Here is an 18,282-nt window from a genome sequence, read left to right on the forward strand (position 1 = left end):
CGTTTCTGTCTCCGTATAGCCTCAAGGCAGGTACGTAGGAGCGGTATGACAGAACACGCTCTTCTAGACGGACACACCATTGGAGCACACACAAGGTTATGTGCTTTACTAGGTGTTGATACCTCCATAATGCAAATGCTTCCATTTGTTGCAAATAAAGTGGACTCGTTAAGAAAGCTAGACCAAACCCCTTCAATGCAACAGCAGATGTAATGAGACGTTAATGGCGATGTCCCTTTGCTCCCTGAATAGAAGAACACTGAGTGAGATCTGTTTTCTTTTTAATGAGCAGAGGGCTGAGGTTGTCCCGCATCTGCAGCGGTGGCAGGGTATCGCAACGAATAAGTCAAATAGCAGTATTCTCCACGGCGACGGCAGCGGCAGTATTGCAGTACAGAGCAGTGTGTGTGTGTGTGTGTGTGTGTGTGTGTGTGTGTGTGTGTGTGTGTGTGTGTGTGTAATAATTCATGACGAGGGTTTCATGCTAGGTGTCTGTTGTGCCTCTTCGTGAAGTATTTATACATTCCACAGAAAGTATTCATCATTTATGTGCCATGTTTAGTAAAGTATTATGAAATGTTTTATCTTCATTGTTTGTTGTTCGAGTGTTGTCGCATTTTGAAGTGCTTCAGCTTGTGATAAAAGGTGCGCTGACCCCTCTTGTTGGTGCACCCCCCTTTGTTTTCATTCTTTTCAGGCACATTTTTTTACCAAGGACTTTTCTTCACTGTGATCTCCTCTCTTTTCTTTATGGGGGATTACCTCAATTAAAATTACAGGTCTACTGGATCGGCTCCTGCTGAGAGTTTTTATCCTTTCTGTAGGCAGCCTCCTTTTTATAGCCCAAACCGAGCGAGCGTGTTCCAACAAGTGCTTAAATCTTTGCGAAGGGGCACTGGGTATGTCCATCACCAGCAGCAGGCATATATGTGACTCAGGGTCGGACAGCGTGACATTGCCTTTGAGCATGTGTCCTCCTCTTACCAGCTCTGTGACAACTGCTTTAAAACCAACCTCTTCGTTTTACTGAAAGGTCTTTGGCTTTAAAACTGTGTGTAATCTGTGGAAGCAGTTGAGAGATAAACGTCCTCTCTCTCTGTGTCTTGCTGTTTCTTTCACAGTGCAATCTGACGGCGGAAAGGACGGACCCACCTGCATGGACAAGAATCACGGCTGTGCTCACATCTGTAGGGAATCACAGAAGGGCGGCATCTCCTGTGAGTGTCGACCGGGATTCCAGCTCACGCGTAACATGAAGGACTGCAAATGTAAGTCATGTCAACCTGTGAAAGACACACACACACACACACACACACACACACACACACACACACACACACACACACACACACACACACACACACACACACACACACACACACACACCAGAAGAAGGATTTATAGGCTCCTCATGAAGAGGTAATTGTGGTTGGAAATGTGCCGATGATGGATAATTGTGCTCATTCTGCAAATGCCTTCCAACGGATTTGAAGTAGACTACTCGCATTTAAGTTACATTACCAAGCCGTGACTAATGTTCTAAATAGTCCCTCGTAAAGAAAAACATGTTTATCAAATAAGGAGCGATCATTTACACAACCGGGGCAAGTGTGGAGGTTACTCGAAGGGGACCGCTCTGATGGACAGCGCACACTTCCTGTTGCTGTGCAACGGAGATCACCCTGTCAGAGCCGGGGCCAGAGCTGATGGGGGATTTGTCTGTGTTTGGATAAGGATTGGAGAAGTGTTATTCTATAGTTTTTTTTTGACAGCCCAGGAAAAGGGCAAAAGGCTCTGGGATGGTAGGGTGCAGACAGGATGGCGGTGGCTTGTTCGTGCTCTCTTTCACTCTGTCATCACAGGTGTGTTAGAAGTGCCGGGGTTAATGCTCCCCTCGTCCGCTAGCAAATAAATGTATTTGCACTTAAGGATTTGCAGACACACTTAAACCCGAAATCTTACTCATCCCATCATTTATGTGTAACTGACATGAATCTTGTGCTGTTTGTAAGAAATGTCACACGTTTTTTTTAAGAGTTCACTTAAAGGGGACATATTTTACTCATTTCACGGTTCTTACTTGTATTTTGGGTTTTTACTAGAACATGTTTACATACTTACTTTTACTTGAATGTTATGTTCCTCCTGTCTGGATAAACCTGTATTCACCTTCCGTCTGAAAGGCTTTGTTCTTATTGCCTGCCTCTTAGCCTCCCTGGTGAATCAGTGTGCTCTGATTTTAATGCAAGAAAAATATGGCGCACCTTCAGCGAAGATAGTGGGTGGATATACTCAGATGGTGGGGGTTTGTAATGAGCATCCATGTGAAATAGGTTTCTGATAGGCAGCCCACAAACAAGTGACTGTGTTGTATTATTTCACAGTGTGTGGGCAATCCGGATACCCACATTAGAAAAAATTAGTTTTATATATGACACACACATTTGTCACCTTTACATTTTTGGCCAATTCTGCTTGATTAATTAAATTCCTTATAATGAAGAAGGTTCATGCAGTGACTCGTAATGAGTGAGTGAGTCCTGCCTCTTGCTCCAGGCCACAACAGCCACTGTTGGAGAGTTTAACAATGTGACCATGTCTGAAGTAATGAATAGATAAAGTGAAAATGACAAATGTAATTGAACATGCCCACTTTCACATTATGATACGCATATTTTAATTATAATATGGCTAGAGGTCCCATTGGTTTGCAGAGCTCTAATCCTGTTGTATATTGTTAGCAGTTTTGAGTCGAAACAATCATTATGATGGTGTGCAGCTTCAGTCATTTGGGAGTGTTTTCATCAACATGTTGTGACTGTTAATCCAATCGTTTTGAAGGAACTTTACATACAGTGCAGTCTCCTTGTAGCCCTCTGAAGGGCCTGCATTATCAACGTCATAGAGCATATGGCTCGGAGAAACAGAGTGTGTCTTCCTGAAGTGTCCTCCAGCTGGGGACATTTGTTGCATGTCTCCATACCTCCATTTCTTGTCACCTTTCTACTGTCAACTTTCTAAAGTGTGTATTATCCTGTATGCACCGTTTATATTAACTGTGTGCTCCTTAATAGTGACGTGTAACTACGGTAATGGAGGTTGCCAGCACATCTGCGAGGAGACAGACCACGGCCCCAAGTGTTCGTGCCACATGAAGTTCGTCCTCCACAGTGATGGAAAGACTTGTGTAGGTGAGTCATCTCATCCGGATACATTTACCAGGGGCAGGAAATAATGGCTTCTGAATGAAAAAACTAAATTAGTACCACAAATGATTAACTAAGCCTGTAATGTTCAACAGCACATTTAATTAAAGTCTGAAATGAGGTTTATTGTGATAAAACACAGTTGAAATGCAAGCCTCGGTACATTAGCTCTACAGCTGAACTTTCTTTCTTGATCTGTGACATACAAGGACAAAAGGCTACCACTCACTGTGCTTCCCCCTCTGCTGCTGCTCCAGTAACCTCTCAGTCCCTGCATCTGCTTTGGCTTCTCCTCCTCCTCTTCCTCCTCCTCTTCGCTGGACCTATTCCTCTCTGTTTCTCAGCCATGCAGGCAGACGCACACCTTCCGTTAGCCCTTGGGTCAGTTCCGCCACTGCTTCCCATTGGGAATTAACTCACACACCTGACCTAACCTTCCACTGGCATTTATCAGTGTTTGCCTCAGTTGACTTAAGTTAAGTAAAAATCTTTCAGCCCCTCAGGCATATTGAACCGTTCTGAAGGGCAGTTTCCCGTCAGATGAGGCCTGCAGGCGCAGTACAGTCAGAGTGTGGGTCTCGATACAGGCGTACGGATTTTGCTTAGCCATGCAGCATTGCACAGACTTCATCGACAACCATGGAACATTAACGATAAAGTAAGTCAGGTGTGAATTTGAGAGTGAGCATTAATGCAGACAGGCTTTTATTTTATCCACCATTTACCCAGAGTGTCATTAATAGTTTCCGCGTACAGTACAAACCTATTAAATCCATTTAGCGAGTACTTGGCCAGGACAGTGAGCTAGGTTTGTAATGCAAGCTTCAGTGAGTTGGATAGGACGCATTTTCTTTGTCAGGAAGACAAACGTAGTCAAATAATCAGAGGCTACGCCTGCAGAGCAGACTGGTGAGGTGGTTGCTTGGTTTCAGTGACCGTTAAGTTTGAGAGTTTGGTTTGGGTAGCGGCTGATTAGCTCAGTGCTTCTGGATCCCCTTTATTATCGCAGCCCTGATGAGAGCCAGCCCTATGGCAAGGTCTGGTCAGCCAACCTGTCATTATTGATGTACCCTGCGAGGCCAGGGGGACGCCGCAAAGTTGACCGCAACAAAATTATATGTTTTATCTTGTCTTGTTCCCAAGGCAGAGCAAATGTACATTTGGTTTGCCATATTAGGAAGCAGCCAGTTAAAGTCTCTGGTTTCCACCTCAGAGTCTGGGGTTACGGAGGTGGAGGCCGGCTGCTCTGCGGTCGACACGGGGGCGCTCCGCCTCCCAGACACTCTATTAGTTAATAAAACCTCAATAAAGCAAACAGTCTGCCAAATGAACCACTGATAGCCGAGTGATGGGCAAGAATGCTGGAAGACCTTCAGTAAGGCACCGCTCCTCTGCACTGGGACTGTAACTGTGGAGGGTTTTGGAAATATTCCAAAGCAGCACACGCTACTTATCTGCATTTGATTTCATACATAGCACTTTAGAAGCTGCATACGTATATTTCAAGTGCATGTGCTAGGTTTAAATATAATAACTGTATCTTACAATATATGTATTTTACAATAAATACAACCACTATCTCTGCTTAAAACTCAGAAATCTTATTTGTCTGTGAATTCAGTTCTAATTAGTCTTTAATGTCACAAAATATATTTGTCTTCATATTTGTCTTCAAGGCACACAGTGATAATTGCCCTCAGAAAAACGTACAGAAAAAAGTAAATGATGTATAGAGTGTCGAAGGGTATCCATAGCAACCACACAGAGTGAAAACATATACCAATTTAGCCGCCCTATTGATTTGGCAAAGTTTATGATTGAGTCTGCCTTCTTCATACAAAAAGAAACATTATTACAAACTTAGTCTGGTGGCTTTTTCAGTATGCTGCAGATTCACCGCTCCATCCATCTTGTGGGAATGTTTGATATGAATCCTGACACTCTTTGTATTCATTATGCGGTGTCTCTCCTCACCCCGGCTGGGTTGTGCATTTTGTAATAATACGCCACATGCTGCTCTGTTTGGAAGTGTTGCCGCTTTATCCTTCCCATCTCACCTCTGTTGATACCTTGCATACTCCAGGTGGGAAATCATATCTGAATGGCAGTCACACATTGACTGCTTTCTTATTCCTGCACACACACTATTTGAGTCATGTGTTCAGTTTCCATCTGAAACAATCTTATAAAAGTCAGGTTTATTACATCAAGTGAGTTCAGGCATCAGAAAAGAGCAGCCATCATGTGGAAGCATTCACGCTGTTAGCTCAGCACATCATAAACACTCACAAATAGCAGGCAGATGCAGACATGCTCCGAGTTCAATCATCGGAAGAGTTGGCCTCACTATGCTACACACACACACACACACACACACACACACACACACACACACACACACACACACACACACACACACACACACACACACACACACACACACACACACACACACACACACACACACACACACACACACACACACACACACACACACACACACACACACACACACACACACACACACACACACACACACACACACACACACACGCACGCACACACACACAGGAGAGCAGGAGATGTTGTAAGATACAAACAGAAAGCTATACAAACAACTACATACAGTACATATCCAGCATGCATGCATCACATGCATGTAAACACGTGTAGTCTACATGCGTATGCGCATAACATAAACACACTGCGCTCTTTCGGGTGGTCTGTGTGTGTGTGCATTCATGCTGCTGTTACAGATGTACCTCTCAGTCCTCTGTCCTCTCTGAGAAGCGTTGTTTCTGGATGCGGCATGATGGGATCAAACATACTGGCCAAACTGTGGCAGACCATAACGACTGCATGCTTTGTGGTGTTGATCTGGTACTGTCAGAGGTTTTTTTCCTCCTCAGCTCGCCTTTGAATTGGTCAGTCTGACATCCTCAGGGCCCGAGAGTGCATACTTTAATTACAGGGATTGAACAGGAGTTTTGTTCTGAAATAATATTTTTGGAAATATAACTAGTAAGGATAAACACGATTTCTCGTACTGCTATTAAAAAGAAAAGGCCCTCAAGTGGTTTTTACCTTTTTCAATTTTGTCAATTTGCTTAAAGGCCCAATCCGTCACCCCAGCTGTATCTTGGACGAGTACATGGTCCGCATACTAAGTGTATGCCATGTAGTCAAGTCTAATTATGCACTCAGTGGGCTGTAGAAAATAAATTCACTCTGCAAATTTGCTTTTAAGAATGATTTAATTAAAAATCATTATTTTATACTAAAATGATCGTTATTAACAAAAGATAGAGTACAGTTATTTTTAAATCATTTTTTTGTGACAGCTCATAAAGTGTACGGCTGGGCCACTGACAGTGCTTAGAGACTTGACATAACAGCCTAACAACATTCATTCTGAAATGATCTGACCATAAAAGACACCATAAAGCGCAGCCATAGATCTGGCCCTGTCTTTCAGCTTGCAGCACTAACCACCACTCGCTTTGTCTGTCGAGGCTCGCAGCACTCACACTAACTAGCAAAAGCCTCATCTCTCACACACAAACTGCACTTTGTCTGCACAGTGAGGAATATTGACTTTGCATGATTGCATGTTGCGAGGTAACACTTTTGCCTTGAAATGTCACCGTTTTCATCTTAGACGAGGAACTGCCATCATCAGTTTTTTGTTAGGATTTTGAAAATAATCATTGCTCTTTTCTCAGTTGTTAGTTTAAGAGGCTGTCTTTTCTTTTGCAACAACGTTATGTCATTCTCTCAGGTAGTTATCGCCTCCAGTGGGCATGAATGGACATTAACCATTTGCAAGAGAAAGGATCCCCTCTCATTCATTCTACCTTTCTCCTAGCCTTATATATCTGCAAGACTTATGGGTGGGTCTTCCTTTTGATCACATGAACACTGTGACAGGAAAACAACCTTCAGACGGGGTAATGTGATTATTAATCACGTTACCTGCTGCTACTGACGGGTGGGAAGACAACCTGAAAAATTGGCCTCTGATAGCTGTAACAAATTAAGTTAGGGTAGCTTTATTTGCAGTGATGAAGTTCTGCTGTCGGTCGACCCGGGAAGTTATTCTGTGAAATATGTATTCGACCGCCAGGATTAAAAAGCTATCGTTAGGCTATCAACAAACTAGCTGCCGGTCGTATAGCTGCTCATCACCACTGCTAAGCTAAAGGCGGATTTGTTTCGGCGTGATGGCGGTTAGTAGTTAATTTACTTTCTTGTTAGCAACCGCCATTTTTTGACCCATTGGACATTTACAAGTGGGGAGTTTACTGACTTAATTTACGTAGTAGAATAAAGTGAATTTTCTTCAACTTGTGTTAAAAACCATATTTCAGGCATTAGACGAAAACATGTTCAAATAACCGCCATCTTCGAGACTAGAGAACCGGAAGTTGCAAAATGCTAATGAGCTAAGCTACATTTGTGGCTCAAACCTGCAGTGCAGAACGTTTCTCTCGCCCTTATGGCCGTCAGAGTAATTACACAAACATTCAAGACGTATAGTGCACGAGTGCACGCCGCATGTCACCTGTACTCCAGCTTGACATGAATATAAGCTCAAAAATATGTGATTCCAAATCGACAAGGTTGCGTTTCACCTCATTAATAAAAAGCGCAATTACTGATAAGCCTCAGAGCGTTTCAGATTGATTCAATGTTAACTGCAACAGAATAAATTAAATTGCTAAATATACACCAAAGGTCACTTCTTCAGGACGTCCTTCCATCCTGAGGCAGAGGTATAATTAAATGATCTCATTTAAGGTTTGACAGGCTGTGTTCCCTCATAATTCATTTCCCTTAAATATGTGAAAAGGAAAGACACTTGTACTATGAGTCTCACAAAGGCCACTTTCGTGACGGGAATAACAAGAAGTCCTGCCCATAATTCACTTTAGGAAAAAGGTGGATATACTGTAAAACCACATCAGATTAGTTCTTGTCACATGCTCATGATTTACATAAAACACAAATGCTGCGTGGTTCAAGTGTACAGAGAACTAAAGTGGTGTTTTTACAATGTGTGCGTGTGTGTGGGTGTGCGCGTGCATGCAGGGGAGAGGAGTGTCCAGTCCCAGGCAGCCCCCCAGCTGTTCCCCAATGGTAAATATGCGTTCCTCTGACTCCTCTCTCTGGGGGTCTGTGGGTGTGGGGAGAAGAGGAAGCTAACCTAGCAGGCCCTGATCCTTCCCCTCCCCACAGGGGCATCATCCTTCTGACCCTCGACCTCTGACCCCCTCCTCCCCTACCTTCCTCTTCCTTCTGTGAATGCCCTCTCAATAACAACCCGCTGCCCCTGTCAAACCACACCTTTTTAAAACACAGCTGCGAACCTCTGACCAGCAGTATAAACATCATATAAACGTAGCAGATATAGTACATTATAAGTGATTGAACAAGTTACTCCCAACCTTTCTGTCTTAAAATAAAGCAGCAGGGCCCCTTATCACATTTCACATGTCTGTGCTTCACTCGCAGCTCCACCAAAGAGTGATTTCCCCTCTTAACCTCTCAGATGGTTTCATTTAATAACTGTTCACGGCCCAAAGACGGAGCGTTTTCTGCAGAGTTTTTAATACTTTGATAGGATGTTGAATGCATACTATTGTGTATTGATTATTTCCACATGTATCCACCCAGGATCCGAATGTGTCTCTATTACATTTCATTTGGCTGTCACTTTCTTATCCAAAGTCTCCTGCAGATTGAAGCATCGACTGAAAATGGATGTATTACCACGAGTAGAAGTGGCCTCCATCAAAAGTCCAAATCAATTCATCTGCGATGACTTCTGAAAAGGAAGACATAAGAGTTCGGTTTCCTCTGTGTTTCTGATACAACTGAGATGAGAGAAATTGAGCGTGTACTGTTCCAAACATTTGGTCATTGTGTTCCTGAGGTCTGTCATCACGGCCTATTAGCTTTGGGAGCCAATAAAGTGTCCATGATTGCTTCGTAGAGAAGATAAAACGCTGAGTCCCTCTAAACTTCCTCTTGTCATACACACGTCATCTTGTGTTCTATCATAATCAGTAGCAGGGAATCATCCGTGCTATTCCAGTCCACTTGTTCTTTACAACATCTGCAGTAAAATGATATTTGGATCATAAAGGCAATTCCAGAATGAGCTTTGTTTTGAATAAATAAGGCAAAGATGCCAGCAGGAATAAACTCATAAATCTGCATCAATGAATCAAACCTGGATACTTCAAAGACTATTTAATTATACCCTGTAAGACTCAGGGAGGATGCTTGTTCTCAGAGGAGTAGCCTGTTCAAGGTAAGAAGACAAACTGTTTAAAGTTACTAGTTGTTACTACTGTATGCATACTGAGCTTCCCTCATGCCACAATATAACAATCTGACCTATTTTAGGATTTGGTGTCCTAGTTTCTGTTATTTTTCTTCTCAGAAATAGAAACATTCGGAGCAAGAGACATATTTTGCGTCCTCCATCAGTTGTTCCCCAATGGTTTCCTGGTACTGTACCATGCCGAAACCAGCTTTTCTCAGTTGCATCTCTAGAGAACATTAGCAAACTATTGTCAATGTTATTCTTCTCATTGTTTGGTTTAGTTATTGAGAGAGCACTCGCTCTTAGAAGAGTTTGTGTCTAATAACAACTCTTCCTTTCTGATGAACTATCGCTGAATGTTGCCGTTTGGTCAAGAAAACAATATTTTCTTGTTTTACAAAAAAGATATTTTTCACCTTAGCGTCTATTTCCCGTGATCCAAACTCAGAGGACTTCTGCCTTTTTTGTGAATCTATCACAAATGTCTGATGACAAGTTTCCCTGCGGGTTACTCGTCAACATTTCTGATGCAAAACAAGAAGTTCTGCAGCTAGAAAATCTTGCGGCTTCGGATAAAAGACGATGTGAACCCCTCTTTTTTAAACATACACTGTGGAAGCTCGGCACTAGACCAGACATCCCGCACGTCATATCGGAGAGTATTTACAAAAGTCTGCCCACTGTTACTGTAATTGCCGGTCCCAACCCGGTGCACTGTGGATGTGGCTGGTATTCATCCAAAACACACAAACCCACACACATACCAGAGCATGTGTCTCTCCCCTGTCTTCATAAAACCATAATGTCAGAAATATTTCTTTGCTCTCTTAACACATGGTCATTACAGTTTGGCGAGATGGCTGCCTGACTAAGCGTTTTGAGGCATGTCCTGACACTATCTTATCGTCTCGTCTGCCAACTGTCTCTGCTCACACTTTGCAATTATGTGAACCCACAGTGCCGCGCTCGATCCGGGGATGGCCTAATACTCATCATCTTTCCCTTTGAATGATCACAGGCTTAATCTCTGTGTTCTGTGAACGACAGGCAAGGGAAAAGCAATCAAAACATCTCACAGACAAGGATTTCAGCTGTTCAAAATGTTTGATTGAGCTTATGTTAGGAGGACACAATAGTAGTTTAACAGTAAATGCAAAACATAGTGAAACCGAGCAAAAAGTAGAGAGACTCGTAAAGTCTTTAACCTGACTCGGTACTGTCTGTTTCAAACAACCATTAGCTACATTACACACAAGAAGCGACTTGCCGTACCTGACCAAGAGAGGTTGTAAAACCCCTAAATCAGGAAATGGTGCGTTTCAATCCTTAAAGAAATCAAACACGACACACTTCTGCAAAGTGTGTGATTTTAAGTTGACAACATTTCACTGATGTAATTGAGTTTATATTAAAAACGTATCTTTGTAAAATGCATTAGCATCATTAAAAAAAAAAAAGCCAGATGTTGAAACCAACTGACATCATAATACAGAAGTCTAAAGGGAGTCACTGATACGGCTAATGGCTGCGTAACCTAAGACAAACCCAGCTTTTATAGTGTTTGCAATGTTGATTTAGTCATTTCCAAGTTAAGGCCCTTTTTCCAAAGTGAGAAGTGTTTTGTTTTCTCCCTGTAAATTCATATTTACTTTAAGTGTGTCCAAGTGTATTAGTGCATCGTGTTCAGCCTTCAGCAACGTGATCCCTTGAACTGTTTAAACTGTTCTTTATAAAACAACTATAAAACACACGATTACATCACTGTAAGCACCTGTTTTGCTTTGATGCATAATTGCAGCCTACAGTTGAGTGTTTTATTTGAGAGAAACGAGCTTTACAAAGTTTCATTATGGCCGCTGCAGGCAGTGCAGATCTCAATTTAAGTCGAGGGGATTAGGTGTTTCCCCAAAGGGACCCTCATTCTCTATAAAATAACAACCTGCGCAGCTGCATTTCCTCTTTGGTGCCACGTGTGAGCTGCCATCTCCCGGTCTGTGAGAAGTCTTCCACTCGCCCAGCTGTGCTGCTTCATCCTGAGACGAGCTGCCAGCCAGCATCCTACAGCCCATTAGAGAGAAGTGAAGCACTGAGTGGATGACCAGTGGCCTTACAGCACGTTAAAATGGTTGTTCCACATCGCAAACGTTTTTTTTTTTATTGTTTTTTGTTCTGACGTGTGGGACGCTTTCTATAAAGCTGCCAACAACCATCGAGGCCCACACTAGTCACTCTTATGCGAGAACAAATGTCTCCTGTGCTGTTGCTTAAAATGAAAGTCTCAGTGAAATGTGTCACTGTCCAGAGAAGAGACCTCAGCTCTCCTGTCTTGACGGACTACTTCCCTTTTTTCACATCAGTCCAGCCAACACAGGGGCATGGTAGCTGAAATTGCTTTTTTATCCCCAAAATGCCTGGAAGGTTTTGTTAAAAAGAAAACTGGAAATGTGGCTTTTCTGTCGCATTTGTCTCGCACCTCTGCCCTCGTGATGGAGGGGGACAGATGCCCTGCAGTGCAAAGGACTTTCAGAGGGCGTAATTCACCTTGACCAAAAGGAATGCACACACTTTAGAGGAAACACATGAAACTTTATTTTTGGCTGTGTTGAATCTAATATTTGTAATGACTGTTTCCTTTCATTATTCACAAGCATTTTCTGAAAACTGTTAATCCCATCCAGCTGCTGCGTTTATGACTGTTCTGTTTTCTTGTTTCCTTCTTTATGACTATGTTTACTGAGTACCTTACTCTGCTTCTTATTGTCTGACTGCTGTAAGACATAGATGCTGAATACGATGAGTGTGTCTTCTAATGTTTGCTACAATGTTAGTATGTACTGTGTATATGCTGGGAGGAACAAGTAGGTTGTGACTTTTTGGACAGTGTATTTTTCTATGTCTCACTGTGTTTCTCTACAGAGACATGTGCAGTGAACAATGGCGGCTGCGATAGCACATGTCATGATTCGGTGACAGGAGTCCGCTGCAGCTGTCCTGTCGGCTTCACGCTGCAGCCGGACCGCAAGACCTGCAAAGGTAAACCTACGCCATTAAAACCACACCTGTCCAGATATCTACATATTCACCACAGGATCATCAAGTTATTTACGCCCTATCATTGTTTTCCAACCGCTAGTGCTCCGTCAATGTCTATATCCGTAATGGTGCCACCAATCTTACACCGCTTTCTGCTGTTTAGCTGCATATTTGAGTAATATTCTGTCAAGCAAACTGTTTTCTTGACAGTCTTCCCCCTACAGTACCATCATCCTGCTGTCTGGAGTTTGACGGAGCACACTAAACTCAAGGAAACTGCATACTGTTGCAACTTTTTTTATTAAATAAAGTATACAAAATGAACTCCAAACTTTATGGTGAAACTTAGCATTGTGCTTACAGACGGGGAGTTGATACGAGGACACAATGTGTTTCCAGGGTTTGAAATCTGTCAGCCTTTAACAACTCGTAATGTTACACTAAAAAATCTGATAAAAGTAAATTGGCTTATATTAGTTTGGTTTGAGAGGAAACAAGAGGAAAGCAAACCCAGGCAGCTCTGGCACGAGAAGACAGGGGCTCGCTGCGGGCCAGAATCTTCTGAAGAGCGGAGACAAGTAGAGTAAGGAGGGGATTATTTGATTCCATTTGAGATCCATTTATGTCAACCAGATGATGAAGACTCCCTCAAGAGACGGACGCCTTATTTGTGATGATGATTAAGAATCAATCAGAGCTGCAGCCAAACTTGCCAAGGCAGAGCTCCCTCCCACACCTGGAGGAACACATGATGTATTGATTGGGTATTGGCCACACGAATGAAGGGTAGAGTATCCGGAAGGAGATGGACCGATGCTGCATTCCATTGCAGCCACTCAAACTGATGTTATCCTGATGAGGGCCATTAAGGAAATACCTGAAGCTAAATTCCACTTTCTGACTCTCATGGCAGTCTTACCAAACAACTGCTTTTTTGAATACTTCAATAGTTACTTTACATTAGCCAAGCCCCCTTGTTCTTACGTATCCACCTCACGGAGTAGATTCTCTAAGAGCAGCTGTAATCAGTATTTGTATAAGACTTACATCCATTAGGTGGACAGAAACACAACTCTAGTTTAATGATAATGTTCATCATTAGCTTCTGGATATGTAAATAGGTTATTATATAATTCATCAAGAAGATAAATATGTCAGTGCTGTATTTATGGCTGGTTTCCTCTGCATCCCTTCCCTCTTATATAACAGGTTAAAGTTAATGGTGCACTCCTTTCACCTCAATGATGGTCGATTTGATTGTGCATCTACTGGTTTTTTTTTTTCACAGACATTGACGAGTGCCGTCTTAACAATGGCGGGTGTGATCATGTGTGTCGAAACACAGTGGGCAGCTTCGAGTGCAGCTGCAAGAAAGGCTACAAGCTGCTGACCAATGAGAGAACATGTCAAGGTATGTAGCCCCTTTGATAACCTTTCACCAGCAAATGTTCCTGTGGACGACCGGAGAACATGCTTATAGATTCTGATTTCTGCATTGATTAGCATGAATGATCAATCCATCTTAGTCGCAAAGTATTCTCTCTTCAGCCTGCCAAGAAGCCAAACCAGGCCTCTCTGGCTTGTTTATCTGTTATATTTGGTGGTAGCCATCGCTCAGCAGGAGCTGGGAGGACTAGCTGCAGAACAAATAAAGAGTGTGCCATGGCCGAACACAGGTGTGGGGAATTAAAGCTCCAACTCTTAAAACCTCTGGTTGTGGCGTGAACCCACTGCAGAACATCTGGTGAAAGAAGACAGACAGGCTCGAGCTGCGAGCCGAGCTCTTGGAGTGGAAAAACAGATGACATGCGATTTTGTAATTCTCTTTTCTTTATTGATGTGGTCGATCAATATCCAGCCTGGTACACATCATTGTCATGCAATGGGTTTAGAGTTGCTGCACTGAATCACAACACTCTGCACACAGTACTAAACGTGTCTTCTGTGAACATTAACTCTGCAGCCACTTTGTCGTCGCTTCAAATCTATTTCTGCTGCGACGGCTTTCTCTCATTTCTTAGAGCAGAACAATGCAGAGTTTATTTTGCCAAAATAGCACAGATAACTGAAACATTTGGTCTGCACATGTTGGAATGTAAATGACGGTTTGTTTTCTGTGGCACCATGCCCTACCTAACGTCGTCATCGTGAGCTGTTTGGGTGCGCAGGGGCAACAATGTTGTCCTTGTTTGGTGATGTGTGTTTTGTCTGGAGCGAAGGGTGGTGATAAAGCTCTCCTCATCTCTCGCTGAGTGAGGTGTTGCCAGGCTCTCTCACACACACACACACACACACACACACACACACACACACACACACACACACACACACACACTCCACACTGCGCAGTCACCTGTCTGCCCGCTATCCTCTCCTCTCATTCCTTTAATTGTTCTCACCCATGGAACAAGAGTTGGGCCAAAGGAAATCTGAAATGCCTTCAACACAAAGTGAACTATTTCTAATGATGATATATTTGAATTGAAATCTGAGAGGGATTTAGAATTGCAACTATCCAACTCACAAGAGACAACTTTAAAGAAGAAAGAAGAAAATCAAAGCAGCAGGGGCCAAGTTAACTGGCTTGGGAAAAGCTCCAAAAACGTTTTATTTGACTGTGTATGTTTATTTTTGTTATTTATAATTCATGTACATAACATTTATTTTCTTATTTGGATGTCTCGCTGTATATGAGAAGTGCATGTCCCCCCTTTGTAATGCAAGTTCCTTTTAAGTTTCAAAGCCCAACCAGATAACCTTTCTTTCTCAGAGTTCACAGAATTCCTTCAGAGCCACAAAGACAAAATACATCTGTTCTCATTGGCTGATCTTCTTGTGCCAAATCTTTGGAGTGTCTGTTTATCTATAATCCCATCATGCATCTCTCTTCTGAGCATAAATCCAAAACTGGCGGATTAAAAACATTAAATGTGACCTGCAGCAAACGGTACAGCACTCGGTTTGTGTTAATAAGTACTTGGCGGTGGGTAGCAGTGTTTTGCGACAGCAGTGACACTTAAAGAGACGTTTGCTGTCTCCGCGAGGTGTTGAGATGTGTAAACTGAACTCTGTGTTTATCTTGGTTTAAACAGTCATGGTGTTTCCCTGCTGTCAGTGGACCACGGCCCATAAATCAGGACGGGGCATGTCTGCAGAGCCCCTGTCAGCATTCCTCCACCATCAACAATCTACCTCTCACTCCTAATCCACATGAGGGCACTCAGCGAGATGTTCAGATGCTGTGTTTCCTCCAGTGGGAACATCTACCATAAGGATCTGTTTTGTAAAACAAACACTGACCTTTTCTAGATTTTAGCCAACCTCATTCGCCTCCTTAGAACTTTGCAATTAGAAAAGGTGGAGGTTAATGTGACGAGTCCTGGCGCAGAGATCAATCGGGTGCGATGCGTGGGCAGATAAACAGGGAGCTAAGAGAAGAAACAATGAATGGAAACTCTGAATTGTTATTTGCAGTGGAAGTGACATGACTGTTCTCATCTTTCTAAGTTTCCAAGCACTTGCGTCACCTCTTAATGCTGGCGTGCCCTCCCTCCCACTGCATACTTCACCTTCGCTGCCCAGTTAATGAGTGTATTACTGCAGGAGTCCCAGATGTCTTCACACATCTAATCTGTAGCGTGGCACCACACAACACAAAATGATATAATGATAAGCTACAGATCCACTACTGGCGTCACTTATTATTACAACTTTTGTTCAGGGTAAACTGAGTCACCACGCCTATTTCCCAGATGGTTACAGACTCTATGTTTTAAATTATGCTGAGCTAAGTTTATGCTCAATATGCCAACAAAAAAACGCTTTTGCAATGCCTCATATAGCGTGTGCAAACCCCTGCTGCTGTTATGCATCTCCTTGAGCCAATAAAGGGGAGAAAGGGTGAGGACTGTATTTTGTATCTTTAATTGTTTGCACTTTAAAATTCTCCATATAAAACCAGGTTCTAAAAAAACACACAAGAAAGCACATTTTCATCTTTTGGCTCTCACAACACGCCTGCCACGTATTAACCTGTGCCGGTCTGCACTAAGTACAGCTGCATTGTACATGAAGGAAGATGCCAAGCATGAAACCATATGTGGATATTTTGTGCAATGCTATGCAAGGTTTCTGGAGACGTTTATCCGTCTGTCTTCATGGTTTCTTCAAGGTAACCCATTATTTAACTGAAGGCCTGTAATTGCTGTGAAATACCTGCCTCGTGTGTTTGAAGATAATATGGCATAATATTCCTGGGAAAATCCTACGAACCTTTCTTAAATGAGCCAATTAGACATCCAGCTCAATGTAGCACATCCCAGTGTTTCTCCCAGCACGTGCTGTCTGGGCTTTTTGCTGACACAAGAAAACCTTGATCACAATAAAAACCAAATGTCAGCCATCTCGTATAGCTTATATATATCTAATATCAATCCTTGTGGTCTTTGAGCTGCTGACATTTAAGCGACGTATCAAGATGCAGTTGAAAGAGAGCAAAAAAGCTCAAAAAAGACGAGAGGTGCAAGGAGCTCTTGCCTTGTGGATGAATGCTGCAGGTGTGGCTGTTTTCAGAAAGGCCAACAAGAGTAAAAGCAGGCTTCTGCATCCCACATATTTTGACTAACTACGGTGATTGTTGTCATGTGTATGTCCTCAGAAGAAAAGAAAAATAGGCAAATTGTGGTATGGTTAAGAGGATAAAAGGGGAAGATGATTGGCAGATTGGATGTGGGGAGAACAACAGTAATTCAGCTGCTATTATCAGGTGAAGAGCAGACTTGCTTTTGGCTCCTGCTGTGGTCCCTTGTTATTTCAAAAACACTTGGAAAATTCAATTTCAGAGCAACCGAAATGGACAACGGAATGACATCAAGCGGTCAGCCACTATACAGAGTACCAAACAGAAGACCAATATTTGTTTGTAACACGTGATTTGGCCCTTTACAATTCATGACAAAAGATGAAAACAGAAAAAAAGGCGTGAAAGAGGAAGAGTCCCGTTTCAAGATCTTTTTGTGATCTGTTCGACTGTTTGAGAAGTTTCTAACAGCATGTCTTTATTTTCTTACAGACATCGACGAGTGCTCTTTTGATCGCGCCTGTGACCACTTCTGTGTCAACTCTGCCGGCAGTTTCCAGTGCCTCTGTCATAAAGGCTTCATCCTCTACGGCCTGGCACACTGCGGAGGTGAGCAGCACTCTTCTCTGCGTCTTCCTCCTGTCCATCACTCTCCTCTGCATCGCCTCACCTTACATGAGTTGCTCTAATGTTTCTCAGAAATTCACAACTACACTAAATAGATTATTATTGTTGATTTCAAGTTTCGCTGATAGTTGAGTTGAAATTCACTGCAATATGCTCTAAATTTAAAGGATCGTCAAAGACATTTTAAGCTGATAAATGGAAGCATAGTATATACTTTAGATCTTGCTAATAGATCTACAAAGCAAACTTTATGTTATGTTTGGTTTCAAACTGTTCAGGCATTGATAGTTTAAAGCCATGCTAGGGACCTGGCTCTAGGAATGTTAGTCAGTATGTCTCAACAACTAGGTAGATTCAGAGATAAATAGAGATCTATATAGGTCTCCAGGTGATGAATCCTGAAGCCCCTTACTTTTCCCCTAGCACCACTATGAGCTTAATATGTATAGCTTTGAGTAAAATGTCTTAAGAACTGTTGAATTGATTACCGTGACATCGAAATTCCTCTG

The 18,282-nt window shown here is 42.6% G+C and overlaps 1 protein-coding gene across 2 annotated transcripts in view; it reads left to right on the forward strand.

The window, feature by feature from the left end:
• Nucleotides 1-18,282, forward strand: part of scube3 (signal peptide, CUB domain, EGF-like 3) — a 69,050-nt gene that overhangs the window by 37,587 nt on the left and 13,181 nt on the right. Inside the window, exons 5-10 of one of the 2 annotated variants that reach the window (XM_034087122.2) lie at nt 1,122-1,268; nt 3,075-3,191; nt 8,295-8,342; nt 12,451-12,567; nt 13,856-13,978; nt 17,639-17,755. In XM_034087122.2, the coding sequence (XP_033943013.1) occupies nt 1,122-1,268; nt 3,075-3,191; nt 8,295-8,342; nt 12,451-12,567; nt 13,856-13,978; nt 17,639-17,755 (669 nt within the window). The remainder of the gene's footprint in view (nt 1-1,121; nt 1,269-3,074; nt 3,192-8,294; nt 8,343-12,450; nt 12,568-13,855; nt 13,979-17,638; nt 17,756-18,282) is intronic. The other variant, XM_034087123.2, reaches the window with a different exon arrangement.

Source organism: Pseudochaenichthys georgianus, chromosome 7 (assembly GCF_902827115.2).
Source record: "Pseudochaenichthys georgianus chromosome 7, fPseGeo1.2, whole genome shotgun sequence".
NCBI classification, from domain to species: Eukaryota; Metazoa; Chordata; class Actinopteri; order Perciformes; family Channichthyidae; genus Pseudochaenichthys; species Pseudochaenichthys georgianus.